This window comes from Parasteatoda tepidariorum, chromosome X2 (genome assembly GCF_043381705.1).
Source record: "Parasteatoda tepidariorum isolate YZ-2023 chromosome X2, CAS_Ptep_4.0, whole genome shotgun sequence".
Lineage (NCBI taxonomy): Eukaryota > Metazoa > Arthropoda > Arachnida > Araneae > Theridiidae > Parasteatoda > Parasteatoda tepidariorum.
In genome coordinates, this window is record NC_092215.1 from 35,310,965 (window position 1) to 35,335,855 (window position 24,891).

The 24,891-nt window shown below is 28.1% G+C and overlaps 1 protein-coding gene across 3 annotated transcripts in view; it reads right to left on the reverse strand.

Annotated features, from left to right (window-relative positions):
- Positions 1 to 24,891, reverse strand: part of LOC107453411 (crossveinless c) — a 326,116-nt gene that overhangs the window by 110,494 nt on the left and 190,731 nt on the right. For all 3 annotated transcript variants that reach the window (XM_043039800.2, XM_043039814.2, XM_043039807.2), the window contains exon 7: positions 17,036 to 17,072. In XM_043039800.2, coding sequence (XP_042895734.1) covers positions 17,036 to 17,072 — 37 coding nt within the window. The remainder of the gene's footprint in view (positions 1 to 17,035; positions 17,073 to 24,891) is intronic.

Consider the following 24,891-nt stretch of genomic DNA (forward strand, 5'->3'; position numbering starts at 1 on the left):
CGTACTGTATGGTAATAACATTTCTGATAAAACATAAGTCATAATTCTGGTTAATAAAGCCATAATATACGGCATTTAAACCATTCATTTGGTAATTTTTTCGTTTAAATCACCAGAAATTGTGATTTTCAAAATTTATTATCACACATTTATTAAAAATACTAAAATGAAGAATAAAATTTAACCGAATAGTTGGTTCCTATGCCATGCTCTAAGCAATTATGATAAAATTACTAAATTTTACCGCATTTACCAATTTTTATCACACATGAAAAAAAACATATTTTATTGTTAATTTTACCAAAATCATTATCAAAACACTTCAATAAAAATTACCAAACTTTTTGTTGTTCCTATACCATATTCTGGTAGTTTTGACCATACTTTTTTTTCACATAGTGTTAAGTTGTATTAACCATATTATCATTCAAATTTTCTGTAAAATTAATAAAAATGAATTATAATATTTTTCAAATTTATTTCAACATTAATATGAGGTTGAAGTATTATATCCTAAACATAATTTCACAACTCTATGGCTAAGATTTAACACATTTTTAAAATTGCAGCAAAATTGTTAAATATTTTAATCCAATATTATGATTCGAGGTTGAACTGATTATTTCGAGAGTGTAGATAATCTATGAAACCAGTATCTTTTGTAATTATATTAAGTTTCTTAATTCGAACAACTAATTTTGAGTTAATTGAAGTACTTACCGCAAGCATCGATCTTTTTTTTATAAACATAAATAATGGCAGTAATTTTTTTTTCGTTTTTAATATTTTTTTAAAGAAATGAAGAGGTTACACATTTAGAGAGAAAAGATAAGCAATTAAAGCTTCATATTTTTCAAGAGCAATTATTCAAAACTGAAGTCGAATATGAAACGGGAAATTATCTACGGATATTCAGCAAAAATTTAAAATCACTGTTTTCATTTTTAACAACTATTTTTGTGACTGAAAGAATAAAATCTTCTGCTCAAAACACAAAATAAATAAATGAATAAATATATAATTCAATTCGTTTTTGAAATTATTAAAACCACGCATATTTTGCAATAAAATTTTTCCTCGCTTTACGGTGCTGTCTGATTTTATTTTAATTAGTAAAATTTAATGAAATTATTATGATTAATAACAACACTAAGAAAGCATGGTAAAAAATACCAGAATATGGTAAATTTTGCCGTTTTTCTAGTTTTATGGGAACACCAAAAAGTTCGGCAATTTTAACAGAAGCTCTCTGGTAATGATATAGGTAAAATTATCAATAAAGTATGGTTTTATAATGTGTGATGAAATTTGGTAATTTTATCACAATACCTTAAAGCACCGCATAAAAACCATTTATTCGGTTAAAATTAGTTTTCAGTTTTGCATTTTTTTCTATGCGTGTAGTAATAAGAACCACAATTTCTAAAACCAGAATTTCTGGTAAGCCGCAAACAAAGGAACGGAAAAATTACCAAATGACAGGTTTAAATTCCATATATTTTGATTTTAGTAACTAGAACTATGTTGTATTTTTTTACCAGAAATTTCAATACCATACAGTACGATAATTTTACCAGAATTCTTTTCTCCGCGCAAAATTTATAATTAGTTAAATATGCCTGATCATGAATTTCCAAGTATATTTTCATTTTCTGGCATATTTAGCTACATAATTGTATTATCCTAGTTTACCTAGTCATCCTAGTTTACTTAACTCCTTCATCTAGTTTTGAATTTAATTCCCCCTTTTTTTTACACTCTTAGAATTTTCATTCTAAAATTGCTATAAAATAAACAGCAGGAGTCTGTCCATTTAATTAACCGCAAAGTTTACGGTAAAGAATTTTTTTATCTTTATGGTTTTAAAACCGTTCACAACTTATATGGTTAAAAAACTAGAATCCAAAACTATACGGTTTTTTTACCATTTACAATTAGGATGATTTAAAAAACGTAAAAATGAAATTTAACTGGGAGTGCAGGACACTAAAACTCTTCCTCTGTTCAAGGGAATGAAGGTAATAACGGGGTGTCAACGCTGAGATTCGAACCCTCGTTCTGTCGGATATGAGATTAACAGATTAGCCCTCTCAGCTATAACACGCACACAGCTGCAATGAACTAAGTGGCTTTATTAGTTGGTGCGATGAAATTCGGATTGTTGAACCATATTAGGTGAGAACAGTTAATAAACGATTTTTCTCTCAGTTAACAGTTAGAATAAAAACTTTTTTAATGTTTTCTGACTGTTTTGTTTGAATATGGTAAAATAACAATTAAATAAATTGTTATTTAACCATTTTTTCCGAGAAATTTCAAACAGTGTATTTAAGACAATTTCCTTTTCAAAATATGGGACGCATGGAGAAAAAGATAGGAAACTAATAAAAACTATCAAATTTTAAAAAAAAACGTAAGTACATTAGAGCAATTTTATATTAAATTCTGAAACTTCGATATACTCCTGAATTTACCCAATGGAGATACACCACTTAGGTGGCTTTTACGGTTTATTCTCTCAGGTATTACTTGGCTAATGGTTTATTTCCACAAATCACAACGGTTAACTATTTTTTTTTTATCAAAATAAAAAGCCTATAACACACAGAAGTCATACCTAGATTTTAAAAATAACTTAAAGACAATTATCAACAATTTGCAGTTTAATTATTTTCTATTATTCATTTAATAGCACTAAGCTTGTATGTCCAAAAGATTCTGCGTAACTCTTGTGAAAAGGGCCATAAGATAGATCATGTGGAATTAAAATTAAGATTTTGATAATTCATTTTTTAATCAAAATTAAAGTCATAAAATCAATGATTTCAAAGTGTTTGGTACCAAAATCAAAAACTTTTAAAATAATTCACAGCGAGAACGGAAAGAAATTAAAGATATGAGTTAATCTGGGATAATATAATGAAAAACTTTACATGATCATGATAAAATAACTAGTTTTTGACAAAGAATTTTTTTCTTGATAATATTAGCCACCATAAAAAAATTGAAAGGTTTTTCTTTTTTATTTCAGAGGGTGGAAAATGAAGCCTGGAATTGAGAATATCTTGCAAAATGCAGCAAAGTTGCAATGCAGCAAAGAACCGAACCCATCACTGTAGACGCACATGCGGACTCGCAAATATTTCATCAAACATGTAAAATGATTGCCACTTGCATACGTTACGGACCGACGGTACGTCGAAATGGGTTGTGGTTGAATGAATTGTGAAAACGTTGAATAGAACAATGTGAAAACCACACTTTTGCATAAAACGCGGCTAATATCGACATGGTAACGAAAAAAAATCTAATTTTTGAAAAGGGAATATTAAGCCCTTTTTAAAAACCTCCAATGAAAAAAACACCTTTAAGGGCCTTTAAAAAAACTCGAAAATAAGCACCTTTAAGCTCTTTTTAAAAACGCTACGCACCCTGTATCATTCAAGTTAAATAAATATTGCTATATATATTACGGTATAAAATTTTAATGGATTTTAATGGTAAAAATGGATTTTACGGATATAGCCAGTATTTGACATCTTAATTTGATCCGGAATTTTTCATTGTGAAGTTCACTTTTTAATTTTTTTAAAAATAAAACACATTAAACAGCGATTGTTGTAAGATATTTTCATATTTAATTCAAACTGAATATCGTAACTGATGCGTTAAAGTTTTACAAATTGATTTTCATGGCACGAGTTCAAGGTGACTCTTGAAAGATAAGAACTATCAAAATTAAACATTTAACACAATTTGGATAAATTTCCTATAAATCATGTGCGTAGTCTTTAATATTTCTTTTTTTTTAAACTTAAAAGTATAAGATTTTACAAAAAATGAGATTTGTTTACCATTTAGGAAAACTGTGGATTAATAAACGAATAAGAAGTAAATTCGTTGCTTTCAGCTTGAGGCAATCTTTGTCCTCATTTAAACACAATAGAAGAAAAGCAAGCACAGATCACTAAATTTTGTGAAAGAACATTTCTTTAAAGCAATATGATGTGGAAATTAAAACTTTCTTCCTAATTTTCACTTTGGAAATTCAAAATTTCTAACTGTGTACATTATAAACTGAATGCGTGTTGTGTGTTATTGTTAAAATTTCCATGAAATAAATAATTAAAAATACTTAATGTCATTTTTTTCTGGAATAAATATCCCAAGTCATATTTAGACCCGCTCTTTAAAAGTATTTCAGATACTTATCTCTGAAAATTAAGGTATAAAAATTAAACAACGAAGATTAAAATATGCTCGCCTTAATGTAAATAATTTGAGACTTGATATGTCTTAAAACTAGAACTTAATTTAAAAAATCAAAATTATTGTCAGATATTTGCTTAAACAAAAAAAATCTAACAGCCTACTAAATCATAAACTATTTTTGGATAATAAAAGTCTATTCATGTAATAAATAACCTTTCATAAATTTTAAGAATCAACTTACCATTTTTTGTCATTGTAAAATAAATAAAAATGAAACCTTACTCTTTGACAGGCATAACATTGAGAAAACTTGGAAGACATTTGATATAGAATGTTTTTCTTTAATATAATACGGGAGAAACTGTATTTTCTTTATTTCAAAGAAGTTTGAAAATCTAGGTGATTTTTTTTTATTTTTTATAATAAAGGTATACAAGTTATTGTTAAACATTACTTTTGTAAAGAAAACTAAACTTACTTCCACGACAGAGAAAGATAATAAATTTGTTTGATGTAATGTTTTGTTCAAGAGAAATCCTAACATTATTTTTAGTATAAGATTAAAAGTAAAAGTATACCATTTCGAGTAAAAGGTATATTTTCACATCTCTGAGTTTAAAATCATTTTTTTTGTTGAGTTACTTAAAACTTGTCTAATTCCTAATCAGTTACATAGGTTACATATACAGTGCGGGAAAAAAAAAAACGAACCTCTTTGATAACTTTTGATCGTCATGATCCGATTTTCACGTTCTAGGACTCAATCTTAATGGCTAGAGGGAGTGGCCTCAAATACGGATTATCAGATACGGATCTACGGATCAATCGACGGATTAGGATTTCTGACCCTCAAAATTTAGGGCGCAACCGAGCAATCTGGGAAATATGGTCCCAATAGTTTGGTCAGGAGAGAGATCAATAGTTTGGACCACTTAATGCTAATTTTACTTTTTGCATATTTCGTTATATCTAGAGAAGAATTGAAAACTTTTTACACACAATTATAAAGCTCGTTTTTTCAAAGACAATTTCATGCGCAAATTAACCTTTAGCAAATATTCGTTATTTTCTATAATTTTATTTAAGAATGGTCCAAAAATTTTATACTTTACAATTAAAATTATTTTACCATTCTTAAATAAAATAGTTTATACAAATAATAAATATTTATGAAAAGCTATTTTTTGCATGGAATTATCTTTGGATAAACATTTTTATAATTGTGAGTAAAAAATTTATTTGTTTAAAAAGTTCTGGAGATATATCGAAATACACAAAAAGTAAAATTAACATTAAAGGATCCAAACTTAAGAGTGCTCTCTTGACCAAACTATTGAGACCATATTTCCAAGATTAAGGCTACCTCCTATGTTTTGGGGGTCAGAAATTCGAATCCGTCAAAAAAAGGTATATTTATTCAGAGAAAGTACGTTTTTGCGTCTAATTTCGCAACTTTTCTGCACTAATTAATTAGCAAATTTGAGGTCACCCCCTTGAGCCATTAAGATTGAGCCCTAGAACGTGAAAATCCGATCATTAGGGATCAAAAGTTATTCAAGGTGGTCTGTTTTTTTTCCGCATTGTACAATACATATGATTAACAACATGATACTGGTTGAGCCCTGAACGTGAAAATCCGATCATTAGGGATCAAAAGTTATTCAAGGTGGTCTGTTTTTTTAAAATTTTTTTCCGCATTGTACAATATATATGATTAACAACATGATACTTGTTGAGCCCTGAAAGTGAAGATTCGATCATTAGGGATCAAAAGTCATTCAAGATGGTCTGTTTTTTTTCTTCGCATTGTACAATACATATGATTAACAACATGATACTTGTTGAGCCCTGAAAGTGAAGATTCGATCATTAGAGATCAAAAGTCATTCAAGATGGTCTGTTTATTTTTTTTTTCGCATTGTACAATACATATGATTAACAACATGATACTTGTTGAGCCCTGAAAGTGAAAATTCAATCATTAGGGATCAAAAGTCATTCAAGATGGTCTGTTTTTTTTTTCGCATTGTACAATACATATGATTAACAACATGATACTTGTTGTTTTTCTAATCTTACTTTTAGAAAGAGTTTTTCAGATTAGAAATCCCTACACTGCAAAAAATTCCAATCAAAGTACTGGTACTCAGGGTGTCAGTATTTTTTGTAATATAATACATTTTTACCGTAAACTTTTACGGAGCAAAAAATCTGATCTATCGTAATTCGTACAGTAATATTTACTTTAAAATCACTTAATTAAGGTAATTAAATAAATACTACTCTATGAAAATTGTGGCATAAAATGTTACGGTAAAAATGGATTTTACGGTAAAAAAGATTTTACAGTATACAATTTTTACAGTAAACAAGCATAATTAAACATTTTATCGAATCAAATTCACTACCTAAATTTTAAACAAAACAATATTTTCAAAAAAAAAAAAAAAAAAAAAAAAAAAAAAAAAGATATCAGATAAACTCTAGATATAAGATATAGTTCTCACAACTATTTTTAGTGCATTTTTTTCAGCACCATCAAAAGTGGGAAGGAAATTGATTGCTGAAATTTTCACATCAATCAATTTCATAAAACCAAATTTAAAAATAATCTGAATAAATAAATAGATATTTCTGAAATTTTTTTATTTTATAATTTGCTAGCTATAACAAAAATAATTTCCTTTGAAAATAAACAGTTAATCCAATTAAAAAAAATTCTTAAATTGGAATTAATAGGTTTAAGCAAGTGAAGCATTCTATCGTTTTAACAAGCTTTACTTTTAACCGAGTTAAAACACTCTGAGTTACAACAAATTAATTCCAACTACATTTTCAATAATTACTCTACCGCTATAAATCCAATTACAGAAGACAAAAAAAGGTCCATTTAACAATAAAAGATTCTGATATATATTTTTAAAAACATTAAAGATCTTAAAACTTATAAAGAAAATGATATCTAACTCATTGTAATAACAATTGCCGAAAAAGTGTTATCAAATCATGTTTAAAAATAGCGAGTTTAAAATGGTTTGATTAAAAAAAAGTTTTTTTTTGCTTAAAAAATTAAAAAAAAAAAAAATTATGTAACATGGTTATTGGAATTTGAAAAGAAAATGCTTCATGAGGGCTATGAATTATAAATGTTATGAAATTAGTTTATTATTATCAGAAAAAAGACATTCCATTAATGTTCCTTCAAGTGAGAAAATATATTATGTTATTACGTTAATTAGAACACGGCAGATACACGGCTCAGTGTGTGTATGTACATACATACATACATATATATATATATATATATATATATATNAAAGGAGGAGTTATTTTTAGAATCTTGTCCCTCTTTCACTTCCATATTAGAAAGCATTAAATGATTTTCCATAATGCGTAGAGTTACAAAGGTGTGTACAACTGGAACCTAATTACACCAATCTCTGTAGTATTTAATGCTAGACCGATTGTTTTCACATGTTTCTTGCTGAATAACGTGTTCCAATAAACAACTGCCGGAAACATCCGGAATCTCGTCCACACCCCCTCCTTTGCGGAGTGGGGATGTGAACTGTTATAACCACCAGCATCTCTTTAAATAAATCTTTTTATATGGTATTATGGCTTTCGACTGCATTTTTAAATCTGAATATAAAAATGATAACAGGGATGCAGCCCTGTTATTATATATATATATATATATATACACTAAGAAGAAAGATATTGTCAAGACTACCAGAATATGGTAGCATTGACAGTATTTCTGGCTCTATGGGAACACCAAAAAGCTCAGTAATTTTCACCGAAGCGGTTTGGTAATGATTTAGGTAAAATTAACAATAAAATATGGTTATATAATATGTCATAAAATATAGTAAATGGAGTAAAATTTGGTAATTTTATCATGATATCTTAGAGCAGAGCATAAAAATAATTTATTTGCTAAATTTACCTTTCTTTGCTAAATTTACCTTTCTTTGCTAAATTTACCTATTGTGTGGCGATAAGAATTATAATTTTGAAAGCTAGAATTTCTGACAAACCGTTACCATATGAATGGAAAAACTTCCAAATGAATTGTTTAATTACCGTATATTTTTGCTTCATTAACCAAATTTATTAATTATTTTTTTTATTTTTATTATTTTTTGTTTTTGTTGTTGTAAATCAGAAATATAATTACTTTTGAGTACGGCAATTTTACCAGATTTTTCTTCCAAATGAATGGTTTAAATACCGTATATTTTTGATATATTAACCAAAGTTATTTTTTTATTATTATTTTTTTCTATTTATTTATTTTGTAAATCAGAAATAACATCACTTTTGAGTACGGCAATTTTACCAGAATTTTTTTCTCTGTGTATAATTATATAACATACACCTTTTATTTCATAAAATTTCTTCGTTATTGAGATTCTGCACTATTTTCATAAAACGCACAGAGGGCGCTGACTAGACATTTGTGGTTTTTCTTTGTATTGATATTCTGCACTATTTTCATACACCACATAGAAGGCGTGAAAGAGACAGTTGTGTTTTTTTTCTTTTTCTTTTTCGTATTGATATTCTGCACTATTTTCATAATTCGCCTAGAGGGCGCTGACTAACAATAGATAAGACTTTACACACAGTTATAAATAATTGTTTTGAATTTATAACAGTTACCCTACTTACAGAAGTAGCATATTCACTAAAAAGTGTAATTAAGAGAGACTATGAAGAAAAACCTTAGAAGCAAAGTTTCATTTAAATAAAATAGCGCACATTTTATCTTCCGAGTCTTGTACTTGAAAAATCAATAAAAAACGCCCAAAACATTTAGATACGTGAAATTTTTTAGATGCAGTTTATTTTAACTTGTTTCCCCCACAAGTTATTAAATTATCATTTGGAAAATAACGGACATATGATAGTCATCATTATTTCGTATTCTTCCATGCTCATTTAAAATTAAAAAAAATTTCTATATCAGGAAAGAAGATATATTACCGGAGAAAACTGAGAACTATTGTGGGCAGTTGTAACGATGGCAATTTGTATATGGATATATGACATGCTTTATGTCAGTTTTTTAATGAAAAAAAATTGTTTTTCGAATTAAATGCCTAAGTTCACTATCAGTTTAAACGCATTTTAGCAAATAAGTAAAAGATCTGGCATTAATTTAAAAGCAAATTTTCTAAAGATGCCAAGAACAAAATTACATTCCATAAAAAGTATCATTATTTTCCTACTTAATATGAATTTAAAAAACGGATAAGAATTAAGCTATATTGGACATTTGTAGCTTTTTTTAAATGTAATGCTTATATACACAACTTTTAACCCTCATTAACTTTCCTACCGTATTAACTCAACCCTCTGACTTAATGTCAACTTCAATCAAACAAATGCAACATGTTTGTTTTTAGTGAATACTTTCAATTATTAATACTAAGAATCTTAAAAGGTAGCCGTCTTAATTTCTAATTCCTCACAAAATCCAATATTAATTGATTGAAAATAAAAGTGGAATCAATTAATTGATATTTATATAAAAATTTAAAAACGAAACATAATAAATGAAGTTAATTAACTAAATAACGAAGCAACAGCATAAGATGATAAAAAAAAAGACGACAGCTGCACAAAACTCAATAACTAATTATTGCACTCAATATTCTTTTTACAACTGAGAGTGATTAATTTATTTCACGAATTAAGTTTCTTTTTAGTATTCACACAATCTTTATAAAAAGTTTTGAATGACATTTTAATCGGAGAAACGAAACAACCACGAGACGGAATTACAAACTTCAAAACCATTTTTAAAAAAGAATTCCACATTATGAAATGCTGTATTTTAAAAGATAAAATATTTCAAAGTATAAAATAGTGTTTTTGGCGATGATTATTGATTGAGAACTATTCCTACCTCAAAAAATTGTTGTTGAGGAACTCATTGTTCCCGCAGGTAAAGAAGAAGATCATAATTAATAAGGATATATTTGATGAATAATTTAACCCATGATCTCTTTCAAGAAAATCCTTTTATTTTAAGTAAATAGTTAAGCAAAAAGTTTTAAAGTAAATTGCATGCTTCAATAAATTCAATTTTTGAAATTTTATTTCAGACGGGTCACTGTATATTTCAATTTTATAATTTTATTAATTAAAATTATGATTATTAAAATAAAAAAGATGTTGGAGCAAAAGGGTTAAATTAAATGTTAATTAAAAAAGCAGCAGTTATAACATAAAGAAATAACCATTAATTGGCGATTTATAAATTGAGATTTTTCGAAAGTCCAGCCCTTGGCAAACAACGCATCCTTTGGCCAAGGTCCAGCCAATGAAGAGTCAAACTAATTGAAGAGGGTAAGGGGTTGAACTCGTGTTCGTGAGAACGGGAGTTCGAATCCAGTCGGTCGAAGAATTCCCGCGTTTAGAATAGTGACTGGTGCACGTTAAATTTGTCTGATTAACAAAGTCCTCTAAGTTTCCATAACAAATCAATTAATCTGGGTACGCTGATCCAGGAATTCCCTTGTCTTCTGGATTTGATTCAAAAGTACAAGGCTATGGAGTTGAACACAGGTAGTCGTAAGCAGTGATGGCAAGCCGATTCGAATTCTGCACTCTTCTCACACCGACCACAGTGCTGACGTAAAATATCCTCAGTGGTAGACGGATCATGGGTTAGAGTTCCCTTGCCGTCAGGCTAACCATGGGGGGGGGTCCACGGTTTTCCTCTCCATGTGACGTAAATGCGGGTTAGTTCCATCAAAAAGCCTTTCACGAAGGTAAATTTCTCTTGTAATTATTCTATAAAGGTAAATTATTCTTTTCCCAAAAGAATAGTGTCCCATGAGGCAAAGTTAAGGATCCATATTTCTAATGGTATTTCTAATCTTGTGGATGTAAATGTGAAATTTTAGAATCTTAAAATCCATAATGTTTAGTATGTAATGATAATAATATCTTAATATGATCCTATGGATTTTGAAGTATTCATATATGCAATTTATTTTGAGGTCACTCAATATTTTTTTTTAAGAAAAAAAGAAAACTGTCCCTTCGTTATTAAAAAAAAAGCGTCTTATCTGGAGTTAAAACAAGTCATAAACATTCAGTGCTTTAATGTATTGCCTAATGAAGGCTAATAATATTTTTATAACTTAATTACAGATCAGTGGATTGCTTACGCGACATTTAAAAATGTCACATTAACGTACGAAGACCATGGATCATTACACTATCAAAAAAATAAAAAACTCAACACAATTTTGAAATATTATTCTCGAACCGAACTTGAATCAACATTTTCAGAAAATTAATTTTTCAATTTCGAACACATTCTTGCCTATAGCTAAACTGCAGCAAGTACAAGCAGTACAGAAGCTGCTAATACCTTAAGGTTTAAAAAAAAAAAAAAAAAAAAAAAAAAAAAAAAAAAAAAAAATCCAGCTCTAACACATATTTGATAACGGGTATTCGATTCTTAAATTTTTGGTCCGATTCCCGTAGCTTTTTCTAGAAGAATAGTGTCCCGTGGGGCAGAGTGAAGGTCCCATAGTCCTTATATAAATGTATCCCGTGGGGTAGAGTGAAGGACTATGGAATCTTCACTCTGCCCCACGGGACACTATTCTTCTAGAAAAAGCTACGGGAATCAGACCAAAAATTTAAGAATCGAATTTTATAAATAATTCCAGTCTTACTGATGTAAATATGAATTCAGAATTTCAGAACTTTAAAGTTAACAATGCTTAATACGTAATGATTAGAAAGTTTTTTTTTGCATGTTCCTATAGAATTTAAGGTATTCAAATATTCAAAAAAAAAAGAAGAAAAAAAACTGTTCTTACGATAAGAAAAAAAGCGCTTATCCTGAATTAAAGCATATAGCAAAAATACAGTGCTAGTGCTGTAATATATTGCCTTATGAATTAAAGTTTACATATTTTTAATTACAATTATATTTTTATTATGTTTTCAAAACTAAACTACAGATCATCGTAGCGTTTACGTGACATTTTAAAAATATCAAGTCAACGTATGAAAATCATGGATCACCAAACTGTTAAAAAAATAACTAAAAAAAAACTCAATACAATTTTTAAATATTATTCCCAAACAGAACTTGAATCAATATCTTTAGAAATTTTATTTTTCAATTTCAAACACATCCTTGCCTATAGCTAAACTGAAGCAACATACAAACAGCACAAAAGCTGCTAATACCTCAAGGTAAAAAAATTTCAGCACAAGCACATATTTTACGGATATTCGATTCTTAAATGCTTGGTCCGATTCCCGCAGCTTTTTCCAGAAGAATAGTGTCCCGTGGGGCAAAGTGAAGCACCCATAGTCCTTCATTCTGCCCCACGGGACACATTTATATAATTCCAGTCTTATTGATGCAAATATGCAATTTCAGAACTTTAAAATTAACAATGTTTAATACGTAAAAATTGGATTTTTTTTTTTGCATGTTCCTATAGATTTTAAAGCATTCAAATATTAAAAAAAACAAAAAGAAAAAAAACTGTTCTTACGTTATTAAAAAAGCGTTTATCCTGAATTAAAGCATATAGCAAAAATACAGTGCTAGTGCTGTAATATATTGCCTTATGAATTATAGTTTATATTTTTCTAATTACAATTATATTTTTCTAATGTTATCAAAACTAAACTACAGGTCATTGGAGCGTTTACGCGACATTTTAAAAATGTCAAGTCAACGTACGAAAATCATGCATCACCAGACTGTTAAAAAATAAATAACTAAAAAAAAACTCAATACAATTTTTAAATATTATTCCCAAACAGAAATTGAATCAATATCTTTAGAAATTTTATTTTTCAATTTCAAACACATCTTTGCCTATAGCTAAACTGAAGCAACATACAAACAGCACAAAAGCTGCTAATACCTCAAGGTAAAAAAATTTCAGCACAAACACATATTTTACGGATATTCGATTCTTAAATGCTTGGTCCGATTCCCGTAGCTTTTTCCAGAAGAATAGTGTCCCGTGGGGCAAAGTGAAGGACCCATATTTCTAATGGTATTTCCAATCTTGTTGACATAATCGATTAAATCTTCTTTTGAAAAAGTTTGAACTTTTCTCCGTTTGTCGCCATGGAAACAATCTTATATACCAATCACAAGAAAGGAAGACGTAAACATAGAGAAGCCGAATATGCACACATACCATACAGAGTGGTTAACGGTAGAAAAAGACGAAGAAAGTACAGAGACTTAAACGAATCGAGCCGTGAATTAATGTAAGAACAGATTTCAATTGATTCAATTCAAAAGAAAATTTTACCAGCCAAAAGATTTAGGTTCAGCCCAAAGAAACTTTTTTATATTATTTTTTTTATTATTTTACGCGAGTGAAAGTATTTGAAACGCATCTTTCCTTACAATTAAAAAGGAAGAATGTCTTAAGAAAGTTCTTAAAATAAGCTAAGGAGAGAATAAAATATCAAAATATCTTCTAGTATCTCATTATGTGAAAGAGCGTCTTATTTTAAACGTTATCTGATTTTTTTTTCTTAAGTTCTTTTGCATAAAAAAGAAAAGAAAGGAACTGTTACTCATTTTTGTAGTTATTTAATGAAGACAAAAATCAAACTGTTGTAATGTTTCTGCAATAGCGCCCTAATCCTAATTTTGGGGTTAATAGGATGCTATAAAAATTTAATTAAAATATTTCAAAAAAAGCAAACTTTTTAAATTATTATATTTATTTAAAAAATAAATATTTAATTAAAAAAAATTTAAATATTTATCTTTAAATAAATAAATATTTTAAATATTTATTTATTTAAAAATATTTATTTAAAAAAATTATAAATATTTTAATTTAAATTTAAAAAAAAAACGCTAAATTGTTTGGAATAATTTTAAAATATTATTAAGTAAAATTTTTAAAAAGTTGATCAAATTTAATCAATATGAAAATGGATCTCCTCTAATGCTTTGTAATAGCGCCATAATCCTACTTCAGAGGTTAAAAAGATGCTTTAAAAATTTGTTTAAAATATTTAAAAATTAACTTTTGAAAATTAAAAACAATTATTTAAAAAAATTAAAATATTTTAATTTAACATTTTTTTAATTGTTTGAAATACTTTTAAAATATTATTAAATAAAAATTTTAAAAATTTATCAAATTTAATCAACACAAAATTTGATCTTTCTAAGGTTCAGTAAATAAAAAAAAAAGGATAATTACTTAAAACAATACACTGTTAGAAATTTCTCTGAAAAAATGGTTAGATAACAATTCATTTAATTGTCATTTTACTATAATTAAACAAAACAGTCAAAAAACCATAAATAAGATGGTATTCGAACTGTAAACTATGATTAAAACGGTTCATTAACTGTTTGAATTTTATTGTACCGATTAAGCCCACTTAGTGAAGCCGCTTGCAGCTGGGTACACATTATAACCGATAGTTCTAATTTGCCAATCTCATGACTCCATTCCCTTTCCAGTGTCCTGTCTCCCCAATTTGTGACTCTGGACTATTAGAATACGATACTCACCAAGAAGCTACTTAACACAAAAAAGTCTAGTATTCCTCTCCTCTTACGATAGGTGAATCAACCAGACAAACTAATTAAACCACATTACATGGTTCATTTGAGAAAACGCAACTCAACCACTACCTAACTCCAATGTCCATTACTTGATGAAAAGTCTAGCTCCAATGACCAATAAATTTTTTTTACGGTTTTCAAACCATGCTAGTTGTAAATGGTTAAAAAACAATATAGTCTTGTATTCATGATCTTTTAAACCATAGATGTTGTAAACGGTTTCAAAACCGTACAGGTAAAGAAGGTTCTTTACAGTAAACTTTACAGTTAGTTGGATGTACATACTGCTGCCGGTTATTTTACCCTAATTTTAGAATGAAATTTCTATCAGTGTGCATATATCTATGCAGATTAAAGTAGCATTTCATTTCATGATTGAAAATAAAGTTTTTATTTTAAGTGCACATTTATTTGTTGTGTTTAAACTTTTCATTTATCTTAAAAGCAAATCAACACAGACACTGATAACAACAATAATAAAAGAACATATTTTTCAAAAGAATAACAAATAAAATCCTATAGCCCCATCGTAAACTTAGTTAGTGTTTCTTATCAACTAAAAAAAGTATATTAAATTTTTGCTTTATTTTCAGAATAATTCTTCGAAACTAAAAGCTTTTTAGCTTCAAAAATTCCGGATTATGATTTTTTCCCCTACATTTTGCTTAGTTTTATTCAATTTACCTAAGCATCATATTTTTTGAATTATTTCAATGTACTTTTTTGAATTAAAAAATATCTAACTTTATTCTCTCTTCCTAACAGTTTCTTCCTATTCGTTCAAATTTTAACATGCAAGTGAGCAGAATGTTAAAAAAATATATATATTATTTGTTTGACACAAGTTAAATTGGTTTTATAGAAACGATAGTTTATTTAATTTTATTGCGTCACTTATACAGCAGGCATCGATATTATTTAAACTTCATGATAACTATATTTCAAAAATCATTCTCACGATATATCGGTAATATCTTGTAATACGATTTATTTCGAACATACGATGATTTTTGACAACGATAATATCGCAATAATATCGACAACGATAAGTACAAAACACGAGAATGCGACGAGCAATGATCAATATCGAATGTTATAACAATATCGCGATCATTATGGAAAATAATTACTATGAAAAGAAAAATAATATCGCGATCTTTATGGGCAATCAAAAAAATCGAATACGGTAATGCTGGTATGCGAATACGGTAATTTATAATTAACATGATGCGTTCGGATGTGCTAATAAATTTATTTTGGGTGATAAAAATAATGTATTTCTGGTTTGTAATGTTAACTGAGGTAAATATACTGTAAGTTAATTAAATTGGAAAATTATTGCGATATGAGCTGTAAGAAATTTCGGATTAAATTGCTGTAAAAAGTACTGGTAACCTTTATCGTAAAATCCAACTTTACCGGAACAAGTTACGCAACAAAAAAATACCACTCTATTTAAATAAATATTACTGTAAAAATTACCGCATAACATTTTACGGTAAAAATTGACTTTACGGATGATGCACCTTAAGTGTCGGCACTTAATACTGTTATTTGATTCGGAATTTCTTACAGTGTGTTACAAATTAAAGATATTTACTAAATCATGATGTTTTAATTCCCAAAGTGAACAGCTTTAAACTTTTTACTGCTAGGTCCTTTTATTTCAAAACAAATATTTTTTATTAACAAATCATTAACTTCATTGACTTCAACAACATAAAAATGTCAACTATTTTTGAAGGAACTAAAAATTATGATTAAAAATTTTGACCATTATCTTAAATAAATTATATCCTACACCAATTTAAAAAATAAAATTACCCGGCAATAATTTTAATCAAAGAAAGAACTGCAAAAAAAAACAGTCAAAAAGTAAAATCCAAAGAAATTATTAAAATAAAAGGGTACGCAAAAATTTTCAGAATTAGAATTAATTCATGTCTATACATGACTCTGATTTAGTTGAACAGACAACTTAATCCAATCAGCAAAGACGTGCCACTCCCTTAAAAATTTAATGGGAAATGTAACGTAATAATTCGTTTATGGCTAAAGGAAGGAAAGAAAACGTATAAACACTTCATATCTATACTAAAAAAACAAAACTGTAACAGTCATTGATTTTTTTTTCTTCTCTCGTCTTATGCACAAGGTTTTATAATAAGAAAGACACTTCCAAATTGGAGGGAGAAAAGTAAATTAAAAAAGAAAATATAAACTTACCGTTCAACTCCTTAGCTGAGTGTGCTCGCGCCGGAACCTAAAATGAGAAAAATAAAGAAATTGTACTAACCGTGTGAAACCATGGCAGACAAGTTCAATTTATAGAGTAGTTTTGAGAATGAGTAAAAAAAAAGAAAAAAAAAACATTTTTAGGGAATCAGTTAACGTGTAAAATTTTAGAAACAATAATTTTTATTCATTATTTTTTATTAAGTAAATCTATATTTCTTTCGCCAACTTTACTAATACAAGATACCTTTTATGCTAAGTTTTATAAAATATAATTAAAATTTTGAAAGATATCAATTAATAAACTTGTTTAATTACTCACAACTTAAAATGAACTCTGTTAAAAAAGTTTTTTTGAATTTTCTTTTTTTTTTCTTAATTTTTTGTCACAACCAAAGTTTAGAACAAAGTGATTCCAAGACTTAAATTTTGAAATAAAATCATTTAGAATATAACATGAAATAAAATCATATTCAAATTTTTGCTTATTTTCATTGATGCTAACGCATATTTATTTTTTAAATATTTCGATAAAATGTTTTTAATTTTTATTCATAATCAAATTTTTCAAATATAAAAATAAATTTTGAAAAATTGTAGTGCAAAAGAACACTTCTGATGAAGTGTAAATAAAAGTATATTAATATTTCACTTAATACCTTTCATACTTTTAAATTTAAAAAAAAAATTGTGCATTGAGTACTTACAAGAATATAATATTAAATTAAAGACTTTGAGAAATTTGAATAATTGAGTATGCAAAGGTTTTAATTTTTGTGCCATTGATAACTTTTTATTAACAATTTTACTTCAAAATTTTATTCTTACAATGCCTAACAATGTCATATTCACATAATACCATGCTTACTACTTTAATTTTTATTTACTTACTACTTAGACAAAACACATTTATGATGTGAATACTTACACACCCCTTGAGATTGGTGGCAGAAATGCACAACTAGAAACCTGTTAAATGCATTGGTAATAATAAAAAAAAAAGGTGGTAGTAATTGAAAATTTTTACCTATAGCAGATGGTAAGTTTCGCCATACATTTTTATTTCAAATACGCTGCAAAAATAGAGACAATAAAAAAAAACAGGTAACAATGTTCTTTTCAATCTTGTCGTTTAAACATGAATTTTTATTTTGAATATTTCAACAAAATTATTGGAACCCAATTATTCATGCTTATATAACATTTGTAATTTGAATGGGATGAAAAAAGTCACAGTAACTTCTGACGAAAAATCGGTTACAACTGATAAATTACTACAAATTAACCCACTTAGCTTTTCTTTTCTCATAACTGAGCTACGACTTGAGATCAAATCACGATTGCAGTAACTTACTTCTATTGCATGCTTTACACTTAGCTATTCATTTTTCATACCTAAACCACGACACGAGATTAATTCATGATTACTATAATTTACTTCTGTAGCATACTTTTCACAAAGCTATTCCTTTTTCATACCTTAACACCACGAAATGAAATCAATTCACGATTGCTGTAACTTACTTAAGTAGCATACTTTGCACAGAGCTATTCTTTTTTCATACCTAAACACCACAAAATCAAATCAATACACGATTGCTGTAACTTACTTATGTAGCTTACTTTTCGCGAAGTTATTCCTTTTTCATACCTTAACACCACGAAATGAAATCAATTCACGATTGCTGTAACTTACTTAAGTAGCATACTTTGCACAAAGCTATTCTTTTTTCATACCTAAACACCACAAAATGAAATCGATTCACGATTGCTGCTTAGAAGTTTGCTCGTGCAGCATTGCTTTTTTGTATTGAAGCATTTTTCACGAATGTTATGAATCAGAACAAACAGATCGATAGCCGGAACTCACGATGACGTCATCGTTATTAATTTTTGTTTTGTTCCTTAATATTCACAAAAATTTGGCCTAAAAACACAACTTAAATAATGCTGAAATATTATTGTTACCAGATATTATTTTTAAGTACCATGACAACTGAAATATAATATATAATAACACATATTATATATGGTTATGAATACATATTTTATACACTGTTTTATTATACATTGTTTTATCCAAAATACGAAACGAAAATAATAATTAATACTGTTGAATAAATATTAATATTTCTTTTAATTCATTTTGCATAAATGTATTTCCCACGCGCAATATTTCAGCTAAGTAGAAAATATTTTTACTGAAAGCTCAATAAAGCGTGTAAATTAAATATAAACAGTTAAAAGACAAATTTGAAAAACAAAAACTATAGTTAATAGGATATAACTTATAGATAAGGAACGAATAAATTAATTTTGTTTACTTCTTAAAAAAATAGACTAACATAACGATTTTGAAATTGCACTTAATTGTTGGGCAACAAAAATCCAGATTTTATTTTTATGCGTCGTGGTGACCAAACGTAAATATATATATTTTTTGTTTATAAACATGAATTTATAAAGCATTGTTTTATCGAAAATACGCAACTTAAATAAAATTTAATACAGTTGAATAAATACTAATATGTCTTTTAATTCATTTGTTTAAACATGATTTCTTACATGTAATACTTCAACAAAGTAGAAACTTTTTTCTGAAAACTCAATAAAGCGTATAAATTAATAAATAAATACGGTTAAAAAATAAAATTAAAAAACACAATAGTTAACTGGATATAATTTAAAGATAAGGAGCAAGTAAATTAATTTTGCTTAACCTTTAAGACAATAGACTACATAACGACCATGATATTGCACTTAATTGTCATGCAACAAAAGATGTGCAACAAAAGAATATTATCGATAATAATTCCTTAAAATTTTCGTTAATTTTGAGTGCCTTACGAAATGAAAATAACAATAGGGTTACGGATCTTTTATTTTTTACCTGACTATTTTCTTTTCAAAATAACAAAAATGATTTTAATGTCTTTATCAAATGCTTTTTATAAAGAGTCGTTTGTTTTTTCAACCATATTAAAATTATTCATATCATGACAACGGCCGTTTCATTCTTTAGTGAAGTGTGTCATTAAATTTTTAATAATGATGACCCCCTCCGTGTCATACTTCTTTTTCACCTAGGTCTTGAAAGAAAGGTATAAAAATAATAAAACGGGACTGAAAAGTGAAAGGAAAGAAAGATACAAAAATAATAAAACATTCTTTTAACTATAAAAGTCGAAGAAAAGTTAACGTTTCCTGAAAGAGCTGAATAAAAGAGGGGGAAAAGGCAGTATTGTACGGCAGATCCATTAAAATAAATTAGCTTACGACTCTCTAAATCCAGCTAATGAGCACTTAATCATCAGTTACGGAGATAAGTAAAAATCCTTTTCCCATGCTGTTGCTTAAAATGAAGTTCAGACGAAAAGTTCGAAATGTGATGGATTTAATCCATTGCGATTTAAAGCCCGCAACTTTACCATGCAACTATAAATGACATTAAAAAATGTTTACGCAGCGGTTGATTTAAATATTTTGTGATTTATTACAGCGAATTTAATGAGATGCGGTAGTATTTCACAATTTGTAAAAATTTTCTTTTAGTTGAAATATATGGGGAAATTAATTATCGAAACTAACTGATTAAGTTGGTTTTCTGGTCTAGAGGTGTGATTTAAGCCTCATTTTTAGCGTTTGTTTTTCAGTGAAATGGAAAGATTATGTTACATAATTATTCCATGGTTTTATTGTCATCTTTCAGTAACATTTTAAATTTTTTCTAGCTCGAGATAATTATAAGTTAACTAATAAAACTAATGGCGAAGATGGTAGTGCTAACTGAGCACTGATGGTAGGGTTAGGGGGAAAAAATGAAAAAATGTCATTTTTCACAAAAGGGAAGTCATTAGAAAAAAAAAATGATAACAAAAATCGACTTTTTGGGCATATAAACGTACATTTAAAAAAATCGAAATTTTCGAATCGAAAACGAACCATGCGATTTAGTAATCTTATTTTTGAAACATTGAAGCTATCTCATTATTTATAGTAAAAATTTATGTCTGTATTCGTTTAAGTTTACCTTGATTCAACAAAACGAGTCCCACGAGTCTTATAATTTTGTTTTTATTTTATCAATTTATTTTTGCGTCGGACCCAGTTTACAACACTATTTGATCTACTTAGTAGGAATAGGAGTTGTCGAATGCGTTAGGCGCACCAAAACGGGATTCCGGCTTATTGGCATAAGGGGAGTACCACCATGAAAGTTTTTTTTTAAAAAATTATTTTTACATATTGTGAAAATATGTATATTTGAAAACCCCAAAAGCTTTAGTGCGAGCCAGGATAGCCTGGTTGGTAGAGCACTGGGCCCATGTTCAACACGGTGTGGGTTCGATCCCCGTGGCCCGAAGACTCCCCGTGTAGTAAATGGTGACTGGTGCACGTTAAATCTGTCGAGTTACAAAGTCGTCCATGTTCCCATAACAAATAATACCTCTGGGGATACTGATCCAGGAGTTTCCTCGTCTTTTGGATTGGTTGAAAATTACAAGGCAACGGAATTGAACATTAGTAGTCCCAAAATTGGGTCGGCTGTTCAATGACGGCTATTGAAAAAAAGTTTTAGTGCATAAGGTCACCCGGGTTCGAATATCAGCGATGGCTGGTAGATACAAATTTCACTCCCAGCTGGCATGAACCACAGTGCTGACGTAAAATGTCCTCAATAGGTACACGGAACATATGTTCGAACCTTTGGAGGTTTTCATAGTTTCCCCCGCCATGTAACTTAAATGCAAGTTAGTTCCATCCAAAAGTCCTCCACGAAGGCTAGTTTGTCCCAATGCTTGATCCAGGAGTCCCTTGTCTTCTGAGTTGGTTTCAAAAATAGAAGGCTAAGGAGTGGAACATTGGTAGTCGTAAACTCAGAATTTGGTCGGCTGTTCGACGACAGTTTAAAATAAATTTTTTTAATTCAAATGAAAAAGGGCTAGTTTAAACTTCAATTAAAAGAACTCTACTGTTGTTAATGAAAGCATACACGTAGCGCCAGTAGCATGATAGTTAAACAGAAATAGTTTAATTGACTATATCAGAACCAAAATCTTTCACAAGCAATATATACAGACAATATCTTCGAAATTATGTATTATCTACAGCATCTAACTTTAACTATATATTCTATTACCTAATCTATCAGTGATAATATTTTTAACTAACATCTAACGTGCTTTTGAGTCATTTCTAAAGCATAATAGTAAAGTTTTTCACAGCAAATAAAAACGATGTTCAGTAGTTGCATATTCTGGCACATTTAAATATATTAGATAGATATGTCAAGTAAAATAAAATAGCATTAAATTATTTAAATATTTCTAATTTTGCACTAGTTTTTAATTTCCCTTTAGATTTAACAGTGGCACAGGGGTGTAAACGTAAGGTAAATTTAATTAGTTTACCTTTCATTATTAATAAAAAATAAACAGTTACAAGAACGTTTATATCAACATTAAGCCTTATAATATAGATGAAAATTAATAACAGAAGCATAGGGTACATAAAACACTAAAAAGAGTGTAAGCAAGAAAATGCTAATTTACATTTTAAATTCATAAGGATTCAGTGTAAATAAATAAATAAAATTTAATAAAGCTGCCTCAGAAAAATGTGAGAAATAATATAAATTTCTAAAAGGCATAATAGATCCCTAATTTTTTTTTTTGTTTTTGTTTCACGTGATTCATATTTTACACAGTTAATATGCTAGGTTTATTGTAGTTTAGAAATTTTTTGTAATTCAGTTTTTAATTAAAGGTTATTACTGCATGTATGCATTAGTTTTAGTTTTATTTCCTGTGTTTTCTTTTCTCATAACAATAGGATATTTCAATTTCAAAATTTCTTACGCCGGAATATTTTTTCTTTGTAGATGTGGAAAGATTATTATTTTGTTTCAAAGACCATCTATTTTTTAAGAACAACAAAAATTTCACAATAATCGTCAAGTTGTGCTTGAATGGCAAAAATTTAAATAATTTTTCTCAATTTAATTTTAAAATCTAAACTGTAAAAAAGAGTTTCTCAAAGTGAGCAAAAATATGTCAAAATAGCTCTGGAACTAGTCGAATTTAAAAGCCCCATGTATTCAAAATTTAAAACAGCATGTCGAGGAAGAAATATGTCAGAGAGAAGTTCATTGGCAACCAGCTGGATTCGAACTAATGACCCCGGGGTTTGCAATAGGATGATTTAACCGCCATAGTTGTACACCCGCGTTCAGGGAGATTTAGGAAGCATTATGTAGTGATCCCAGCAATGACAATTCATGACATACAAATTTCTCATTTCAATGATACGATTTGCGATTGGAAAATATGGTCCCAATATATCAAACAGGAGTCTAGTAATTTTAATTTCACTTATTGCTTGCATCTTAAAATTTATAAGAATGGAATGTATGCCACGACATGTCATTGCAGTAGCGACTATATAAAGCTTACTAACTCTCTCTAGACCAGGGTTTACAACTATAGTGGTTAGAACATTCCACTACAAAGCCAGCAGTCCTTGGTTCGAATCTTGCAACACATTTCTTTCTGCTGATCGCGTTTGAGATTATGCATTTTGCTTAAAAATCTAGTCTATGCTGTTTCAATTTTGAATGCATTTATAAGAAATCAGGTAGAATTGCAAACCACTTGACATTTTAATTCTTGAATTTTCATTTTACTAAAGGAGAAAAAGTGTTCAATAATTGGGAAATAGTTATATGATTTTATTCAGCTTCGTTCTGATTAGCCTTATTTTATTATGTTATAGTTGTAAACTTTAACTAAATTGTCGAAATTTTCTAAAACTGTTATCTAAATTTTTAATTTCTCAGTTATATGCTAATGACTGAAATACTAAGTAGCTTTTAATGTATGAATAAAGTGCTTATTGCACTACAACAAATATTTTCATGTAGTTTGTCTTTTAGAGTCTTAAATTGTAAATAGGAAGAAAAAATTGTAAACTATGTATATATATTTATATTTACTATATATATTTATATTTACTATATATATTTATATTTACTATATATATTTATTTTCACCAAATCTGAAACAAAAAAAATGTTGGGCCCATCACTTTCGGAAAAAATTCACTGAGAAAAAAAGTATGGCCAAAACTACCAGATTATGGTAAAATTTATCGTGTTTCTGGATCTATGAGAACACCAAAAAGCTTGGTAATTTTATCGAAGTGTTTTGGTAATGATTTTGTTAACATTATCAATAAATTGTGGTCTTATAATATGTGTTAAAATTTGGTAAATGTCGAAGAATTTGGTAAAACTCATTCTTCAGTTTTGCATTTTTTACTAAATGTGTGGTAATAAGAACTATAATTTAGTTTGCTCAATTTTGAGAAACCCTTAACACTTTTTTACAGTATATACAAAAAATATTGAATAAAAATGTGCTTTTGCTATTTATGTAAATTAATTAACAATTATTTAAAACAACAAATATAAACTATATTTTCTGTGCAAAAATGAAAAAAATAACAGTCAGAATAAGGGAAAATATATAAAAATAAAATATTCTGTAATATTAGGAAAATGCTAGCATTTAATTATGTGATGCATTAAATATTTCAGATTCTAGACTACATTTACTGGCTTCTAGTTTAATATGAAACTATTTCAATCACCAAGTTAATTTCATTAGTGAAGAAAATGCCATTACGAGTGTTGATAAAATGTCACTGTCAATTGTAATTTACAACTTAAATAACAATGTTATAATCTTGTTCCAAGGCAAATCCTGTAAGTGAATAAGTAAATCTTACTAAAAGTCGTTTAAGATTATTTAATGAGCATTAATGATTAATATATATATATATATATATAT